General features: G+C 37.6%; 2 protein-coding genes across 2 annotated transcripts; both read left to right on the top strand.

Moving 5' to 3' along the window:
• The first annotated feature begins 3,189 nt into the window (after positions 1 to 3,189).
• Positions 3,190 to 6,628, top strand: LOC109207987 (probable inactive receptor kinase At2g26730). The gene is made up of 2 exons (XM_019370987.1): positions 3,190 to 4,713; positions 5,849 to 6,628. Exons 1-2 carry the CDS (start codon positions 3,438 to 3,440, stop codon positions 6,436 to 6,438), a joined length of 1,866 nt encoding a protein of 621 aa, XP_019226532.1. The 5' UTR covers positions 3,190 to 3,437; the 3' UTR covers positions 6,439 to 6,628.
• Positions 6,629 to 11,632: 5,004 nt separating this feature from the next.
• Positions 11,633 to 14,727, top strand: LOC109207986. Its single transcript, XM_019370986.1, has 4 exons — positions 11,633 to 11,738; positions 13,311 to 13,515; positions 13,681 to 14,231; positions 14,603 to 14,727. The coding sequence occupies exons 1-4, from the start codon at positions 11,633 to 11,635 to the stop codon at positions 14,725 to 14,727; spliced, it is 987 nt and encodes a 328-aa protein (XP_019226531.1).
• Positions 14,728 to 16,561: the final 1,834 nt, after the last annotated feature.

Here is a 16,561-nt window from a genome sequence, read left to right as displayed (position 1 = left end):
TCCCGGAAGGTCCGTAGAAAAATATGGGACTCGGGCATGTGCCCGGAGTCGAATTCCGAGGTCTAGAGCCCGAGAAATGAATTTTTCTGTGAAATTGTTTTTCTGAAGTTATTAAGGAAAATGGAAATGAAAATTTATTAAAAGACTGTGGTATCGGGCTCGTATTTTGGTTCCGACGCCCGGTACAAGTCTTAAATATGTGTTAAGCGCTTTCTGTAAAGTTTGGCCGAAATCGGACGTCGTTTGACGTGTTTCGGACCTAATATCTAAAGTTTGAAGTTTATGAAGTTTGAAATAGAAATGATGAGTTTGAGGCTTGATTCAATGATTTTGATGTTATTTTGGCAATTTGATCGCTCGAGTAAGTTCGTAGGATGTTATTGAGTTAGTGGGTGTGATTGGTTAGGAGCCCCGGGGGCTCGGGAGTGAATTGGAGGTGGTTCGGGGTGTTTTTGCACTTAGAATGGTAGCAGATTTTTCTGCAATTTTTGCTCAGTGATTTCCTCTTACGCGATCGCAATCTTCAGCCCGCGATCGCGTTCCTTTGGCTCTTTGCTCTTTCGCGTTCGCGTACTTGATCACGCGATCGCACTGCCTCAACACTTCCTTCAATGCGTTCGCACCAGTAGGGTTGAGATCGCATAGACCAAGTTTTGGACCCCCAGTATTCCCCTACGCGATCGCATTACAACCCATGCGATCGCGTTTCCTATTCTTTGTAACCCTTCGCGATCACATCCCTGTATCCGCGATCGCGTAGGGCAAATCCGCCCAGTTAATTTTTAAGTCAAAAAAACAGAACAGTAGCACGGGATTTTTCTTAAAAACACACGAAACCCTTTCTTCTCCAAGCACTTAGGCGTCCATTGAAGCTCCCTTTCATCAAAACTTCTTGGGTAAGCATTGTTCAACTTGTTTCCTTCAATTTCCTTCATTAATTAGTGAATTCCTAGTCCTAAAAACATGAAATCAAGGTAGAAATTATGGGTTTTGGGTAGAGTTAGGGTTTTGAGAATTTTGGGTGATTCAACCTCAATTTGGGGTCGAATCTTAAAACAAATTATATATTTGCACTCGTGGGGTTATGGGTGATCGGGTTTTGGTCGCCTCGAGTTTGGACCATGTGGGCCCGGTGTCTAATTTTGGTATTTTTGGAATAATGCTAGAAAATTTATATCTAGGCTATGAGAAGTTGCCATTGAGTCTTTATTGATATTGTTGAATTAATTATGCCTAGATATCACTGTATTGGAGGTGGAATCACGAGGTAAAGCGATAGTTGAGGATTAAGTGGATTTCAAGGCTTTGAGGTAAGTGTTTGGTTTAACCCTAGCTTGAGGGAATAGGAGTTGAGTCTTGTTGCTAATTGCTATGTGATCGAGTACGATGTATAGGCATGGTGACGAGTATCTATACATTGGTGTCTAGCATGACCGTGAGTCTTATAATGTGATTATCATGATTTGGTTGTGAACTCCGTGTTTATTGGAGGATTTCTATATGTTATGAATAACATGTGAACGGTAATAGGATCATTTGATTCCTGGAGCATTGGCTCGAATTGTGATACGAATATTGGAAGTATACGAAATGACTTGATTCTTTGGAGCGTTGGCTCAAAATAGTAAAGTGAATTATAAGATAAGGAAAGTAAGAAAGAGAAAGCGTTGTTGATTATTCCCTTGTCGGGACGTTTGGTTGAACTTGTTGGATTCTTTCCCTTGCCGGGATGGTTGTCAAATATTTGCTTATTTTATGCCCCTTAATTGTGACTGTTGTTTGGGAAGTCAGACTGTTAAATAATGTTGCGGATCGGGTTGCGCGCCGCAACAATGATGTTGAGGATCGGGTTGCGCGCCGCAACAATAATATATGAGGATCGGGTTGCGCGCCGCAACAATGATATATGATAAGTGATATGGGTCGGGTTGCACGCCGCAACAATGATATTGTGGAGCGGGTTGCACGCCGCAACAATGGTAATTTTGGAGCGGGTTGCACGCCGCAACAATTATTGAGGCTATGTGTTTACATTTGAGTATTGATTCCTTGTTCACTGTGAACCTAAGTTGCTTTAGTTGTTACTCTGGATTATTGTTATTATTGTAATTCCCCATAGCATGTTTCCCCTCCCATGTTGGTAATTGCTTTATATTCGATTTTCGCTGTATATCTATAACTGCACAGGTTTATGTGGTGTCCAGTCTAGCCTCGTCACTACTTCACCAGGGTTAGGCTAGACACTTACCAGCACATGGGGTCGGTTGTGCTGATGCTACACTTCTGTGCATTTTTTGCACAGGTCCAGGTTTTGAGGAACAGCAACAGCAGTAGTTCGGAAGCAGGCGATTCATATTCACGAGACTGAGGTAGCCTTGCAGGCGTCCGCAGGCCCGGCGTCTCTTCTTTATGTTTTTTTTTCCTTTTGACTGTTGCCTCATTGTTTCGAGACAGACAGCTGTTATATTTCTTTCAGACCTTTGTATTTAGTTTATTCGTAGTGGTTCGTGAGTAATGTGACACCAAATCTTGGGTAGAGGTTATTTTTTTTGACTATTCCGCGTTTAAATTTATCATTTTAAGACAGACTTCCGCTATTGTCCTTATTAGACTTTATGTTCTATATTGATGCTATAAACTGTTAAAGATAGTTGCTAGTGATGGAAAGGTAATTAAGTTGGCTTGCCTAGCTACCACGAGTAATCGCCATCACGACTCTGATGATGGGGAAATCCGGGTCGTGACACTTAATTAGCATTTGTATATCTGATTCATGGATTTGGTTCTCATTTTCTTTTACACTGATTTTCCCTGAGAGTAGGTTAAGAGCAATCTTTTAGAGTTCAATGAGATTGTGGGAAGAAGAGAAGAGCAAAATTTCCTGCACGTTTTAGCTGAGGGATGCACGTACGCGTGTACATGTATACAGAAAAGTAACAAGTAAACATTCTTATTTTTGTAGGCTTATAGTGTTCTATGTATTCTTCTTTTGATACAGGGGTAGCAGGTGGGAAAAGTCATTGAAAATAACTTTGTTATCGCTAAGCGTTTGGACTTTTTAGAATGTTGGTAAGAGTGATGCATAAGAAAAGGACCACTTGGATCATTCTTAATCTCTATAGTAATGCATCTACTCATCAGCAAACTTACAAGGAGGAACCATGCAAATCTCTGATAGTTTTGCCGGCCTTCAATATTTTAAACACTTCTTCTCCTTCTGTTGCCAATTTTCATTAGGTCATCTGTTTTTTGTTATGATCGAGTCTGCACTATATTGACCATGTCTTTGCAGAATCAGCCAACTGGCCTGTTTAGCATTAGCTAGACCCTATTCATACTTTTTTAGCAAAATGCCAATTACCAATCATTTCATCATTACATACTGAAGAAGTAGAAGCTAAAAGAGATTTCAGCTTTTTTAGTCCCTTCCACCTGAAATGATTCCAGTTACAAAATGGGTAATCTTGAGCGTATTCTTTCACATGTTATTAGTACTGTCAAATTCAGAGACTTTCGATGTGAGGCAAGCACTGGTCAAGTTCATGAACGAGATTTCTCTTGGAAACATCTCAAAAGATGTAAACTTTGGATGGAATTTATCATCTGATCCTTGTACAAACAAATGGGAGGGGATAACTTGTGATTCAGGAATGCAACATGTGAAACATATCATTCTTGATCAGAAAAATCTCACTGGAATTCTTGATGCTGCTTCTGTCTGTGAGGCAACTTCCCTTACTGTACTAAGCTTGAATGAGAACGAAATTATTGGAATTTTACCCCAGGAAATATCGAACTGCAGGCGTCTCACACACTTGTATTTGCATAGGAACAAATTCTCAAGCAATTTACCAAGCTCTCTTTCGCGATTGAATAATTTGAAAAGGCTTGTTGTTTCAGACAATGCCTTCTCAGGGCAGCTACCTGATATGTCAAGAATCTCAGGGTTGCTAACTTTTTTGGCCGAAAGAAACCAGCTAACAGGGCAAATACCAAGATTTGATTTTTCCAATCTTGTAGAATTCAATGTCTCCTACAATAATTTAACTGGTCCAGTTCCTGATGTCAAGGACCATTTTGATTCCAACAGTTTTTTGGGTAATCCTGGATTATGTGGAGTGCCATTGTCAAACACATGTCCGCCATCGCCACCTCCACCTCCTCCTTCAGTTGCTAAGAAGAAAAAATTATCATACCTTATCTATCTCGGCTATGCTATTCTTGGATTGATTATCATATTTCTACTTGCATTAAAGCTTTTTAAGTGCATACGGAAGAAAAAGAGCAAGAGTGCTCTAAAAGATCAGAACAAGAACACTAGCTCTGGTGAGTCAAAGGCTCCTGGAAACAGGTCAGAATATTCAATAACATCTCCAGAAAACTCAATGTTCTCAGCATCTTTTGAAATCCTTTCTAGTCCTATGGCTAACAAATTGGGATTCGAGGATTTGCTTCGAGCTCCTGCTGAACTGATCGGAAAAGGAAAACATGGAAGTGTTTACAAGGTAAAAGCTGATGGAGGAGTAACATTGGTAGTAAAGAGGATAAGGGGATGGAATATTTCGAAAGATGATTTTAAGAAGAGGATGCATAGAATACATAGAATGAAGCATCCTCGTGTGTTGCCCCTTATTGCTTTCTACAGTTCAAAGCAAGAGAAGCTAATAGTTTACAAGTACCAACATAATGGCAATCTCTTCAAGCATCTCCATTGTAAGTTTATCATTTGTAAACATAATTATTCTCCCTTCTAGTAAATCAATTTTCGCTTGGAGTCCAGGCCCTAGAAGAGTAATAGGCCGCCCTACAAGACCTACGAAGAATTAAGGGAAGCCCGGTGCACTAAGCTCCAGCTATGCGCGGGGTCGGGGAAGGGCCGGACCACAAAGGTCTATTGTACGCAGCCTTACCATGTATTTCTGTAAGTGGCTGTTTCCACGGCTTGAACCCGTGACCTCATGGTCACATGGCAGTAACTTACCAGTTACGCCAAGACCTATGAAGAATTGATTACACTAAAGGAATAGATAAAAGAACTATAGGCCACTTTCCAGATTCAGGGTCCATCCAAGTCAAAATCTCAGGTGCTCTTTGGTTGATGAAGTAGGATAGAACAAATTATTTGTTTGGCTAGCATATGGTCATGTTTTCATTGGAATTTAACTTCCTGAACCTAGTTCACGAAATAATGTCAGCATATCAGAATTTTTCTTCTATTAAAAATAATTGTTTTTTGGTAATAATAGAATTTTATTTACCAAATCAAAACTGTACAGCTCAAAGAAAGAAAAGAAATCTGAAGCTTGGACATAAGCTCCATTTTCAGTAGCATCTCAACTAACTATATCAGCAGTTAACTCCCCTATACAAAAACTAGACTCTCAGCTCTCCTTCAAGTCTCCCACAGCTCTAAATGTGCCTATTCCTTCGACACCACAATTCCTCTCTTTCCAGAGAGAGCAAAGACATACCCAGTCAGCGCCATTCTGTATAGTTCAGCTCTTGCATCCCTACTCTGGCATCTGTTGCTGCCCATTCGATCTCATTCTGCCATGTCATTAACTTTCTACAGACCCCTTGCCACATATGAAGAAAAGGCACATGCAAAAGATAAAATTAAAAATAAAATTATAAGTTATATACGTTATTAGTATCAGGTAATCGTAGGTTAGTTTCCTATCTTTAACATCGTCAGTACATAGAACTTAAACTCTTTACTAATGTACCTTTTAGGTGACCTAATTATGTAAATATTTTTTAAACTATCCTTGAGTATATGAGTATAACTTAATCTAGAAAAATAATCAGGTACTGAGTTTGTATATTACTGCATAACGGTTCATTTCAGCATCTCAGGGCAGCCAAACTTTCGACTGGGCAAGCAGACTAGGCATTGCAGCCACTGTAGCAGAGGCTTTAGCTTTCATGCATGAAGGCCTTCAGAATGATGATATTCCTCATGGAAACTTGAAATCCACCAATATTTTGCTGAACGAAGACATGGAAGCCTGTATCAGCGAGTATGGTCTAATGGTCAACAATCAAGACCAGTCATTTGTTGCTCAAAGTGATAACAGCATCAGAGAAGGTGATTCGGTTGCAATTAGTGCACGTAACGCTTTCAAGATGGATGTTTATAGTTTTGGAGTGATTCTTCTTGAATTGCTCACAGGTAAGCCTATTCAGGCTAGTGGATATGATTTGGCTAGGTGGGTAAATTCAGTGGTTAGAGAGGAATGGACTGGTGAAGTTTTCGACATGTCCCTTATTAGAGATGGTGCAAATGAAGAAAGAATGATCAATCTGTTGCAAGTAGCTCTCAAATGCATAAATCCATCAACAGATGCAACGCTAAACATGAAGGAAGTTGCTTTAATCATCAATTCTATTAAGGAAGATGAAGAGAAATCCATGTCCATATTCAGCAGTGAGGTCTAATTTATATGCAGACACATGCTCCAACCGAAAGGCCTGGATACAAAAAATTTCTGTATTTATATTCTTCTTGTTTGGAGAAATCTCTATCATATGATTTGGCTACACAGCTTCACATGGGCTGGTATATTTTTAAGACTTAAGATCAAAGTTTTTTTTTTACGAGATCTTTCTTATGTTTATTCAGGATAACAGGGACGATTCGGTTGAGTTGATCAATGATGGGGTCAATGAGTTTAATGTGGAATTTCATTGATTCTTTTACACTACTCGTGAGGAATTTATATAAATATATAAAGCTGGAAATTAGAAAAGTGATGTGGCACCTCTTATATGTAAGGAAACCTATTTATCTTCTTTCTCAGTTTTTGTTAATATCCATTATCCTCTTAGATTCAATGATGAAGAAGAAGCTAAGGTTGGAGAGAAAATGGAGAGAAGATTCGAGAACCTTTCTTATTGACTGAATAACCAAATGAAAAATGTTAAATCCGTTCTTTACAAACCGGGTTCACTATCTATATATACATGACCCAATAGGAAAATAAAATTTGATTAACTAACTAATTGGGTCTAATCTATCATACAACATATAAATAAGAATTGGGCCTAGCCCATACTAATTCAGCCTATCTCTACAGCCCCCTCAAGTTGGAGGGCGATAGAACTCCCAACTTGCGAATGTGTAGATGATGAGAAGGCCCACACAAAGGTTTGGTGAAGACATCTGCGAGCTGAGAAACACTTGAAGTGTGAGACAAACTAATGAGACCTTCAGTGAGCTTGGAACGAACAAAGTGGCAATCCAACTCAATGTGTTTGGTCCGCTCATGAAAAACAGGATTACGAGCAATATGAATGGCAGACATGCTGTCACAATATAGAGGAACAGGAGAAGCAGAAGACATCCCAAAATCAGACAAAAGCCTACAAACCCAAGTAATGTCAACCACAGCTTTGCTCATAGATCGATACTCAGCCTCAGCTGAAGAGAGGGAGACCACTGCTTGTTTCTTAGATTTCCATCCAATGAGACTACCACCAAGAAAAATACAAAAGCCAGAAATAGATCTTCTGCTATCAGGGTAAGATCCCCAATCACTATCACAATAAGCTTCCAAAGAAAGATCAGGAGAGTTAGAGAAGAATAGCCCAAAATCAGAAGTCCCTTTGAGATACCTCAATAGGTGCAAGGCTGCCTTCATGTGAGGAAAACAGGGCTGCTGCATGAACTGACTTAGATGTTGCACAGCAAAGCTTAAGTCAGGTTTGGTGTGAGTGAGAAAATTGAGCTTACCAATGAGGCTTCTATAAGTCTCAGGATTGGGGAGAGGATCCCCTTCTCTAGCCTTTAACTTCACATTTAACTCAAGGGGACAAGTGGCAAGAGAGCAATCAGAAGAGTTAAAATCAGCTAAAAGATCATGGACAAATTTCTTCTGATGCAAAAGAACCCCAGAAGGTGTGTGAAGTATTTCAATCCCAAGAAAATAATTAAGAGGTCCAAGGTCTTTGATTTTAAACTGAAGATTCAAGAACTCCTTAAGAGAAGCAATTTCAAACTCATCAGTGCCAGTTAATATAATATCATCCACATAGATAACCAAAATTACCATGGACTTCCCAGAACCCCTAGTGAATAAAGAGTAATCATTGAGAGAATGGGTATATCCCCTAGAATGCAAAGCTTGAGATAGCTTGGCATAACACTGCCTGGAAGCCTGTCTAAGCCCATATAGAGATTTTCTAAGCCTGCAGACTAAAGGAACAGAAGAAGAAGAAGTCCCAACAGATAGACCAGGAGGGAGTTTCATAAAAACTTCCTCATCAAGATCACCATGCAAAAATGCATTGTTGACATCAAGTTGAAACATAGGCCAACCCTGTTTGACAGCCACAACAATGAGGGTTTTGACTGTAGACATTTTGACAACAGGAGAGAATGTTTCATGGAAATCAACACCCTCTAACCTGAGTATCCCAAGTTTTGTTAGCTTCCAAAGCCTCAAATTCCTTCCTCATAGCATCCTGCCACTCAAGGACAGTTGTAGCCTGGGAATAGGAGTGAGGTTCATGAATATGAAGCTGAGTAATAGAAGGAGCATCATGACTGGGTGGAAGAATGAGAGAAGAGGAATGGCAAACAAAGTCTTTAAGGTAAGTAGGAGGGTTATGAGGTCTGGAAGATCTTCTCAAAGGAAGATCAGAAGCAGGAGAGGGAGAATGGGAGAATTGAAGGAGGATGGAGGGGGGTCAGAATAAGAAGGAGGAGAGAGAATAGAGGAGGAAGAATCAGGAGAAGAAAGAGAAGAATTGGAAGGAGATGGAGAGGAAGAAGGAGATGAGACAGTGAAAGAATTAAAGGTGTCTGGAGATAAAGGAGAATGAAGACCAGGCAAACCAACAGATGAGCCAAGGAAAGGAAAAATATGCTCCTTAAAAACAACATCCCTTGTGATGAAGATTGTGTTTAGTAGAGAGATTATATAATTTGTATCCTTTCTTGGCAAAGGGATATCCTATAAAAACACATGGAATGGATCTAGGATGAAACTTATTTTTGTGGGGTTTGGTATCAGTAGAGTAACAGAGGCATCCAAAAGCTCTGAGATGAGAATATGCAGGTACAGACCCAAATAACATTTCATAAGGTATTTTCCCAAGGAGTAAAGTGGAAGGCAACCTATTAACTAAGTATGTGGCAGTAAGAATACAATCTTCCCAGAAATGAATATGGAGATAAGATTGAAAGAGAAGGCTCTAGCTGTCTCAAGTAAATGTCTATGCTTTCTCTCCACCACTCCATTTTGCTGTGGAGTGTGTGGACAGGAAGTTTGGTGAATAATACCCTTACTGGAGAAATATGCAGAACCTGCAATACTGGAACCCAATTCAAGGGCATTATCACTTCTAACTGTTTGGATTACAGATTTAAATCGAGTTTCAACCATTGCAATAAAAGCTTTGAGAAGATCAAAAGCGTTGCTCTTGGCACCCATCAAATGTGTCCAAGTAGCTCTAGTATAGTCATCAACAATGGTTAGAAAATACCTAGAACCAGTATAAGTAGATGTAGAATATGGACCCCAGGTATCTATGTGAATCAACTGGAATGGTTTGGTAGTTTGTATAGAACTATCATGGAAGGGCAATCTTGTTTGTCTTGCTAAAGGACATATAGGACAAGTAAAAGACTGCTTAGAAGAAAAAATACAACCAATATTATTCATATGCTTCATCTTAGAGAAAGGAACATGTCCAAGTCTATAGTGCCAAGCAACATCAGCATTGTTGACTTTATTAGGTACATCAATGGCATTTACAAAGGATGTATTACTAGTTGCAGATGAAGAACAAGAGACAGAACTAAAAGTATTAAGAGAAGGAGAAAGTGAAGTAGAACACTGTTGCCCAACAGAAATGGCTTGTTGAAAGAGTTTGCAAAGCCCATTGTCCAGCCTACCAAGCACCACTGGCTTCTTCAATGAAGGGTCCCGTAAAGTGCAAGCAGCCTTGGTAAACTGTACAATATCAGCATCATGACATAACAGCTTATGAACACTACTGAGATTATATTGGAAACTAGGAATATAAAGAACATTGTGAAGAGTCAGATCAGGAAATAAGACTACAGAACCAATATTAGTAACTTTGACTTTATAGCCATTGGGAAGAGAAACTAGGTAAGGAACAGGTAAGGTTTGTATATTGAAAAGCAAACTTTTATTGGAAGTCATATGATCATATGCTCCTGAATCTATTATCCAAACTATTCCATCTACTCAACTCATCATACAAGCTCCATAAGACACTCCCTTTTGGGTGGGCAACATACCAGCAAAGTTGGCAGACCCTATGATGTTGGAATCAGGAGGGGAAGCAGTGATTTGGGCCTGCTACTGAAGTAACATCATCAGTTGGGAATATTGGTCCTTGGTAAGGCCAGGTACTGCAGAAGAAGACTAACTCTGAAACTGAGACATATCAGCACCACACTCCATAGTATGAATACCAGACATTGTGTTGGAGTCTGGTTCAACATGAGTAGCTGATCTTTTGGTCCCTAAATTCTTTATAGGTCTGAAATTGGGTGGAAATCCGTGCAATTTATAGCACCTGTCAATGTTGTGACCAGGTTTTTTGCAATATTTGCACACCCCAGAAGACCCAGTGGACTCAAAGGAAACCTTGGAAGGGAAATTAGGCTTTGACATACCAACATTATGATTTGGTGTAGGATTCAGCACACCAGCAGTGAAGGAAGCAGAATTAGAGGGAAACTGAGTCCCAGCAGATACCTGCCTCTGCTTTTCATCAGATAAAAGAATACTGTATATTGTCCCAATAGAGGGAAGAGGCTTCATTATTAAGATATTACTCCTGGTTTGAACATAAGTTTTATTTAGAACCATGAGGAATTGATAAGCTCTTTGTTCCTCATCCTCAGCTGATTTGGCCCCACAAGTACAAACTCTTGCCCTACCAGCTGAGATAGAGGCAATTTCATCCCACAACTGTTTTATCTTATTGAAGTAGGAGGCTATATCAAGAGATCCTAGAGAGATATGGGCCAGTTCCTTCTTTAATTCAAAGACTCTGGCCCCATCAGCTTTACCATATCTTTCTTCTAGTTCATTCCATATATCTTTAGCAAATTCAGAATATTCTACACTCCTAGCAATGTCTTTAGACAACAAGTTTACCAGCCAGGATATTACAAGATCATTGCACCTTTGCCATTGTCTAGCTAAGGGTGACCCATCAGGAGGTCTCCCAGTAGCACCAGTTATAAAATCAGTTTTATTTCTAATAGACAAGGCAACTAACACAGTACGTCTCCAGCTACCATAGCATGTACCATCAAAAGGAGTGGAGACGAGAGAATTTCCGAGCACATCAGAAGGGTGAACATATAAGGGGTGACAGGGATGAGTATAATCGTCTTCATGAAACACAGTGCGTGAACCAGAAGGAAATGCAGTGGTTTGAGTGGGATCAGAATTACCATTTGTCATATTGGCAACATAAGAGAGAAAACAGCTAAAATAATGAGAACACCAACAACTATATCATCGGAATAGTAGAGAATAGAGTAGATATACCAGCCTCTTTAGCAACCGGAAAGAGAACGACCTTCAGAAAAAAGGAAAATCGAGGGAGAAAACCCTAGCTCGAACAAGCGGTCAAAACCTGAGGAATGCCGACCAAATCTTCAGATTCAACACCAAAAATGCCATCTCGTGATGAAAATCCATCGGATGCCGAAGAATTAACCGAAAAATATCGCAGAATCGACGAACACTGTTAGACTTCGAAAAACTCAACGAAAATCGGCGAGGGTAGAATCGATCGGAAGCATGACACTAGACGAACACGGATCTAAGCTTTGATACCTTGTTAATATCCATTATCCTCTCAGATTCAATGATGAAGAAGAAACTAAGGTTAGAGAGAAAATGGAGAGAAGATTCGAGAACCTTTCTTATTGACTGAATAACCAAATGAAAAATGTTAAATCCGTTCTTTACAAACCGGGTCCACTATCTATATATACATGACCCAATAGGAAAATAAAATTTGACTAACTAACTAATTGGGCCTAATCTATCATACAACATATAAATAAGAATTGGGTCTGGCCCATACTAATTCAGCCTATCTCAACAGTATTTTGCTATTTTATTCTTATTTTCCATCTTACCAGATTTATTTACTTCGGTTATTAATTTGGGATTTTTTCCTTCCTATACCATATATGAAAGTTTATTACCAAAAATGTGCATATTTTGTATATTACCCGCCCAGTCCATATTTTACCTACAAAATTTGTACCATTCGACTATTAGGCATTAAAGGGTCAGAATATTCCCTAAAAAGCGCGCTAAAATTAAGGAGAGATTCTTGGTGATAATTGATTCTACATTAAATTCAATTTTTAAAAAGGGAAAGGAGATTTCACATCTGTATTTTTTTCTCCAGAACTACAATTCAAATTTTGAAAAAAAAAAAAGAACGAACAGATAATCAACTACTAAAAGCTACAAAAACTATGAAGATATTCAACTACTTGTTGCTTCTAAGATTTGAATTCAAATTGTAGAGTTCAAAATTTTCGAGTTTCAACAACTCAAAGTTGAAAAAATCTGTTCTTCGTCGTTGCTTCTATCAAATTGTTGATCAGATCTATCTCTTCTTCATCTTTTCTTCTTTCAATCTAGAAATCAAAAAAAGCATCAACATCAACAACAAATCATGTCCAAAATCGCAATTATGCTACAATTTAATGGCAATTGGGATAACTATGGCAGATTTAGAGATTTTGAAGTGGATGCCATTGTGGTAGATGAGAATGCAAGCTGCAGTACTCTGATCTCTACAATTGCAGAACAACTATCAATTGATACTACTGAAAAAATTGTAGAAATCAAATACATCGTGAACGACAATTGTCCCCCAATGGAGATTAGGAATGATATGGGGGTTCGTGTGTATATGGAGACCAAAAAGGAGAATAAAAACTTAGGTTCATATCCCCTATGTATAAGTGTACGAGATTTCAATATGGAATTGGCAATCACCAATGATAACACAAGTGCAGGTTTGTGTAGTTCGAAAAATGCTTAGAATTTTAGTTTTATGATATTATCTACAAATTTACTACATATATCTACAATTTGACTACAATTTCTCATAAAGAAAGAGGCAAGCAGTATTGTTTTCAGAGCAATCTACAAAGTGCAACAACTTAACTACAGTGTAACTACAATGTCTGACATCTTAAAATAGATGACTACAAATTTTTGTAGATATCTACAAATTATCTACAAAGATTCTACAAATTTATAATGACACTGTTTATCTCTATTTTGATGCAGGTTCATCTGGATCGCTAAAGTTACTTGATATGCCATCCTCTCCAGATATAGAGGAATATCAAAGTGAAATAATAAAAGAATATACGCAAACCGATATTGAAGAAGGACAAGTGTATCAGGACAAGCAAACTGTAGCTGCTGCAATGAAGCACTTTTCTGTGGTGCACAAGTTCCAGTTCAAAGTTAAAAGATCTAGTCATAGAAGGTATAGAGAAAATCTGATTCTAAGCAGTGCATTGTTCAGAAAATGGGTTTTTTAATATTGTAGATAAATTGTAGTTAGAATGTAGTTAAATTGTAGTTTATGTTATTTTCCCTTAAAACAATCCTTCTGTTGCACCTACAATTATAATTTGTTTTTTTTTTGCAGCTACTGGCTTGTATGCGTTGGTGAAAACTGTAAATGGCACTTCAAGGCAACATCAATTAATGATTCCGCAATGTTCAAGATAAGGAGTTTCAACCGACAACACACATGCTCCTTAATGGAGGAAACATTCATACAGCGCAAACGTACTGCAGCTGTAGTTGGTAGCATGGTCATTCCAAAGTATTGTGATCCAAAAACTGTGTACACACCAAAGGACATACAGACTGGCATGTTAGCAGAACACGGAGTGAACCTAAGCTACATGCAAGCATGGAGAACAAAGGAAAAGGCTTTACAATTTTTGAGAGGGAATCCGGCTGACTCCTACAGCAAATTATCCAAATATTTTTATATTCTTGAGGAGACTTATCCTGGTTCTCATGTTAAATTGAAGAAGACAGCAGATGAATGCTTCTTGTGCGCATTTGTTGCTCTTTCTACATCAATAAGTGGTTGGCAACATTGTAGGCCAGCAGTAGTTGTTGATGGGACATTCTTAAAGTCAGCCTACAGGGGGATTATGCTGACTGCAAGCACCATGAATGCAGCAGGTAAAAAGTGTAAAATTTTAGTAATTATTTTGTAGGCAGTTTATAAAATGTGGATACATTGTAGACAGTTTGTAGTTATTTTGTAGGCAGTACAAATAAAATGTAGATAACTTATCTATATTTGAAGGTAAATTGTAGTTGTTGTGTATTCATATTTTTATATACATCTGCAAATCTGCCATTTAAAATTTTATGAGTAGGGAACTCCTCTACAAAGTCATCATCCTCAGCAATGTCTTCCCTTTTATTTTGACTTGTTTGACTGTTGTAGAACATTCTCCAACATCTACATCAAGTTTTTTTTTTTTCTCATTCAGCTCTTATTTGTCGGGGAGATGAAGTGTGACTAATATCTGTAATTGCATGTGTAGATTTACCTAGGTTTTTGGGTGATTTGGGGGATAAAACACCCAAATCAAAGGACGGTAATTCACCTACTGCTGGTTTTTTTGGACTCGTTTTCGAACCTTGCTTGATCTTCATTGATGAACTTTAAGTAAATAAAAATGAGGATAGGAATTTGTTTATAGGGTTTACTGAATTTTGTTTGAATTTAGAGGTAAAGATGGTGGTTTCAGAAGAAGGAAAATGGAGGAATAAGCGTGGGAGGGTAAAAAGAACGTGGGGGGTATGGGGATGAGGGGTTAGGAGAGAGAAAGTGAGGATTAGTACTGTCAGATAACGGAAGGGCTTAAATTAAGGAGTATAAAATATCACATTAATTATAACCTTAATTAGATATGGTATATAAATGGTAATTTGGTATGCTAAATGTAATTAAGTGAAACCTTAAACATGTAGGGTAAAAAGGTTTCATAAATGGGATAGGAATGTAAAAATTCCTATTAATTTTATTTATTACTCCATTACTTTCCTGAAATCTCTCTATTTTCCTGGTATTGCTTCTGTTTTCTTCTTCCTTCATTGAATTAATATAACAGTTATGAGTACTAATGTGTGAGTTCTAATTTCTTCTAATTCTTGCTAAAGCAACTGTGCTTTTTCCCTTTGAACAATCATTGGTTCCTCTTTTCGTCTCCGTGTAATACCTTCATTGAAATTTGGTTCTCATCTTCATATTGACCAGACCTGAGTTCCAGTATCTCCTTCACCACGCACAAAAAGAATTTGACTTTTGATTATTAAGAAAAAAGTAAAGGATGAGTGAGGGCACTGAAGGAAGACTATCATGCTACTATGCAATATGATAGTCAAATATAATAATCTTTTCACTTTGAAGAGTTTAAGAGACTATTCTGATTCATCATAAGGAGAACTGCAGAAGTCTATAGAGATCGATGTGTGCATTCAAGATATGTCCACGGCTAATGTACGACGCGGACACCAGTGAAGACTGAAGAAACGTTTCTATGTTTGAGAGAGATAAAAATGAATGTGAGTTTATTTATTTTGGTGTTTTCTTTTAAATTTTTGTTATCTTTTTTTACGGATTCTGATATGGGTGTTAATTTTATTTTTGTATACAGAATGCATGATTTTTGTTTGCATTATTTCTCAGCCAAATTTGTTTGCATTATTTCTGCTTCCTTTTTCAATTAATATGTATGTGAAAAATTAGCTCTCCCAAATTTTTTATTTATACGTCAATAATAACTCATGAATTTCCTTCCATTAGACAATAAATAAAATTTTTATTTATGTGGACAAGAAATTAATGTTACTTAAAGTCGCTTACTCGATAAGCCACACAACACTGCAGGCTGAAGTATAAGGTTGCTTGACTAAACTTTTAAGAACCGGTTTGAAGAAGTGTGAGAAAAATATATCGCGAGAGTGAATTTCTTTTACAGATGCTTATTTAGTCTTTTTGTTGTGGTGCCACTGTGGGTACTTCTTATTTTTAATTCTTTGCCTAAAACAAAAATATAAGTGATGGTGATTTGACTTTTTTGGGAACTTGAATTGTACAAAGTACTAACTTTTTGGTCAATCTTTTATAAAAATAAATCCACCATTTATTTATTTATTTATTTTAATATTCCAAAATTATAAAAAGATATCTTATAGATTTAACAATATTTTAAAAATTATACTAGTTATTTATATATATTACGTGTCTAATTTTGAAAGTATAGTCTCTTTTGCTTCAAGAGTTGTCAGGATGGACAATAGACTTATATTAAATCAAGGGTTTAAACACTTAATTTTGAAATATAGAGGAATCAGGATGTATCGACAAGTGTCATATTATAGGGGTGTTTAAAGTAATTTAATCTAAAAAATTTGTGCTGACAGCTAATGACTAACTATTACTTCAATAAAACTTATTATTTTAACTCAAGTCAATAATACTCCTTCCGGTCCAAAAT

This window comes from Nicotiana attenuata, unplaced genomic scaffold, assembly GCF_001879085.1.
Source record: "Nicotiana attenuata strain UT unplaced genomic scaffold, NIATTr2, whole genome shotgun sequence".
Taxonomy (NCBI): domain Eukaryota; kingdom Viridiplantae; phylum Streptophyta; class Magnoliopsida; order Solanales; family Solanaceae; genus Nicotiana; species Nicotiana attenuata.
This window is presented reverse-complemented; position numbering and strand designations above follow the sequence as displayed.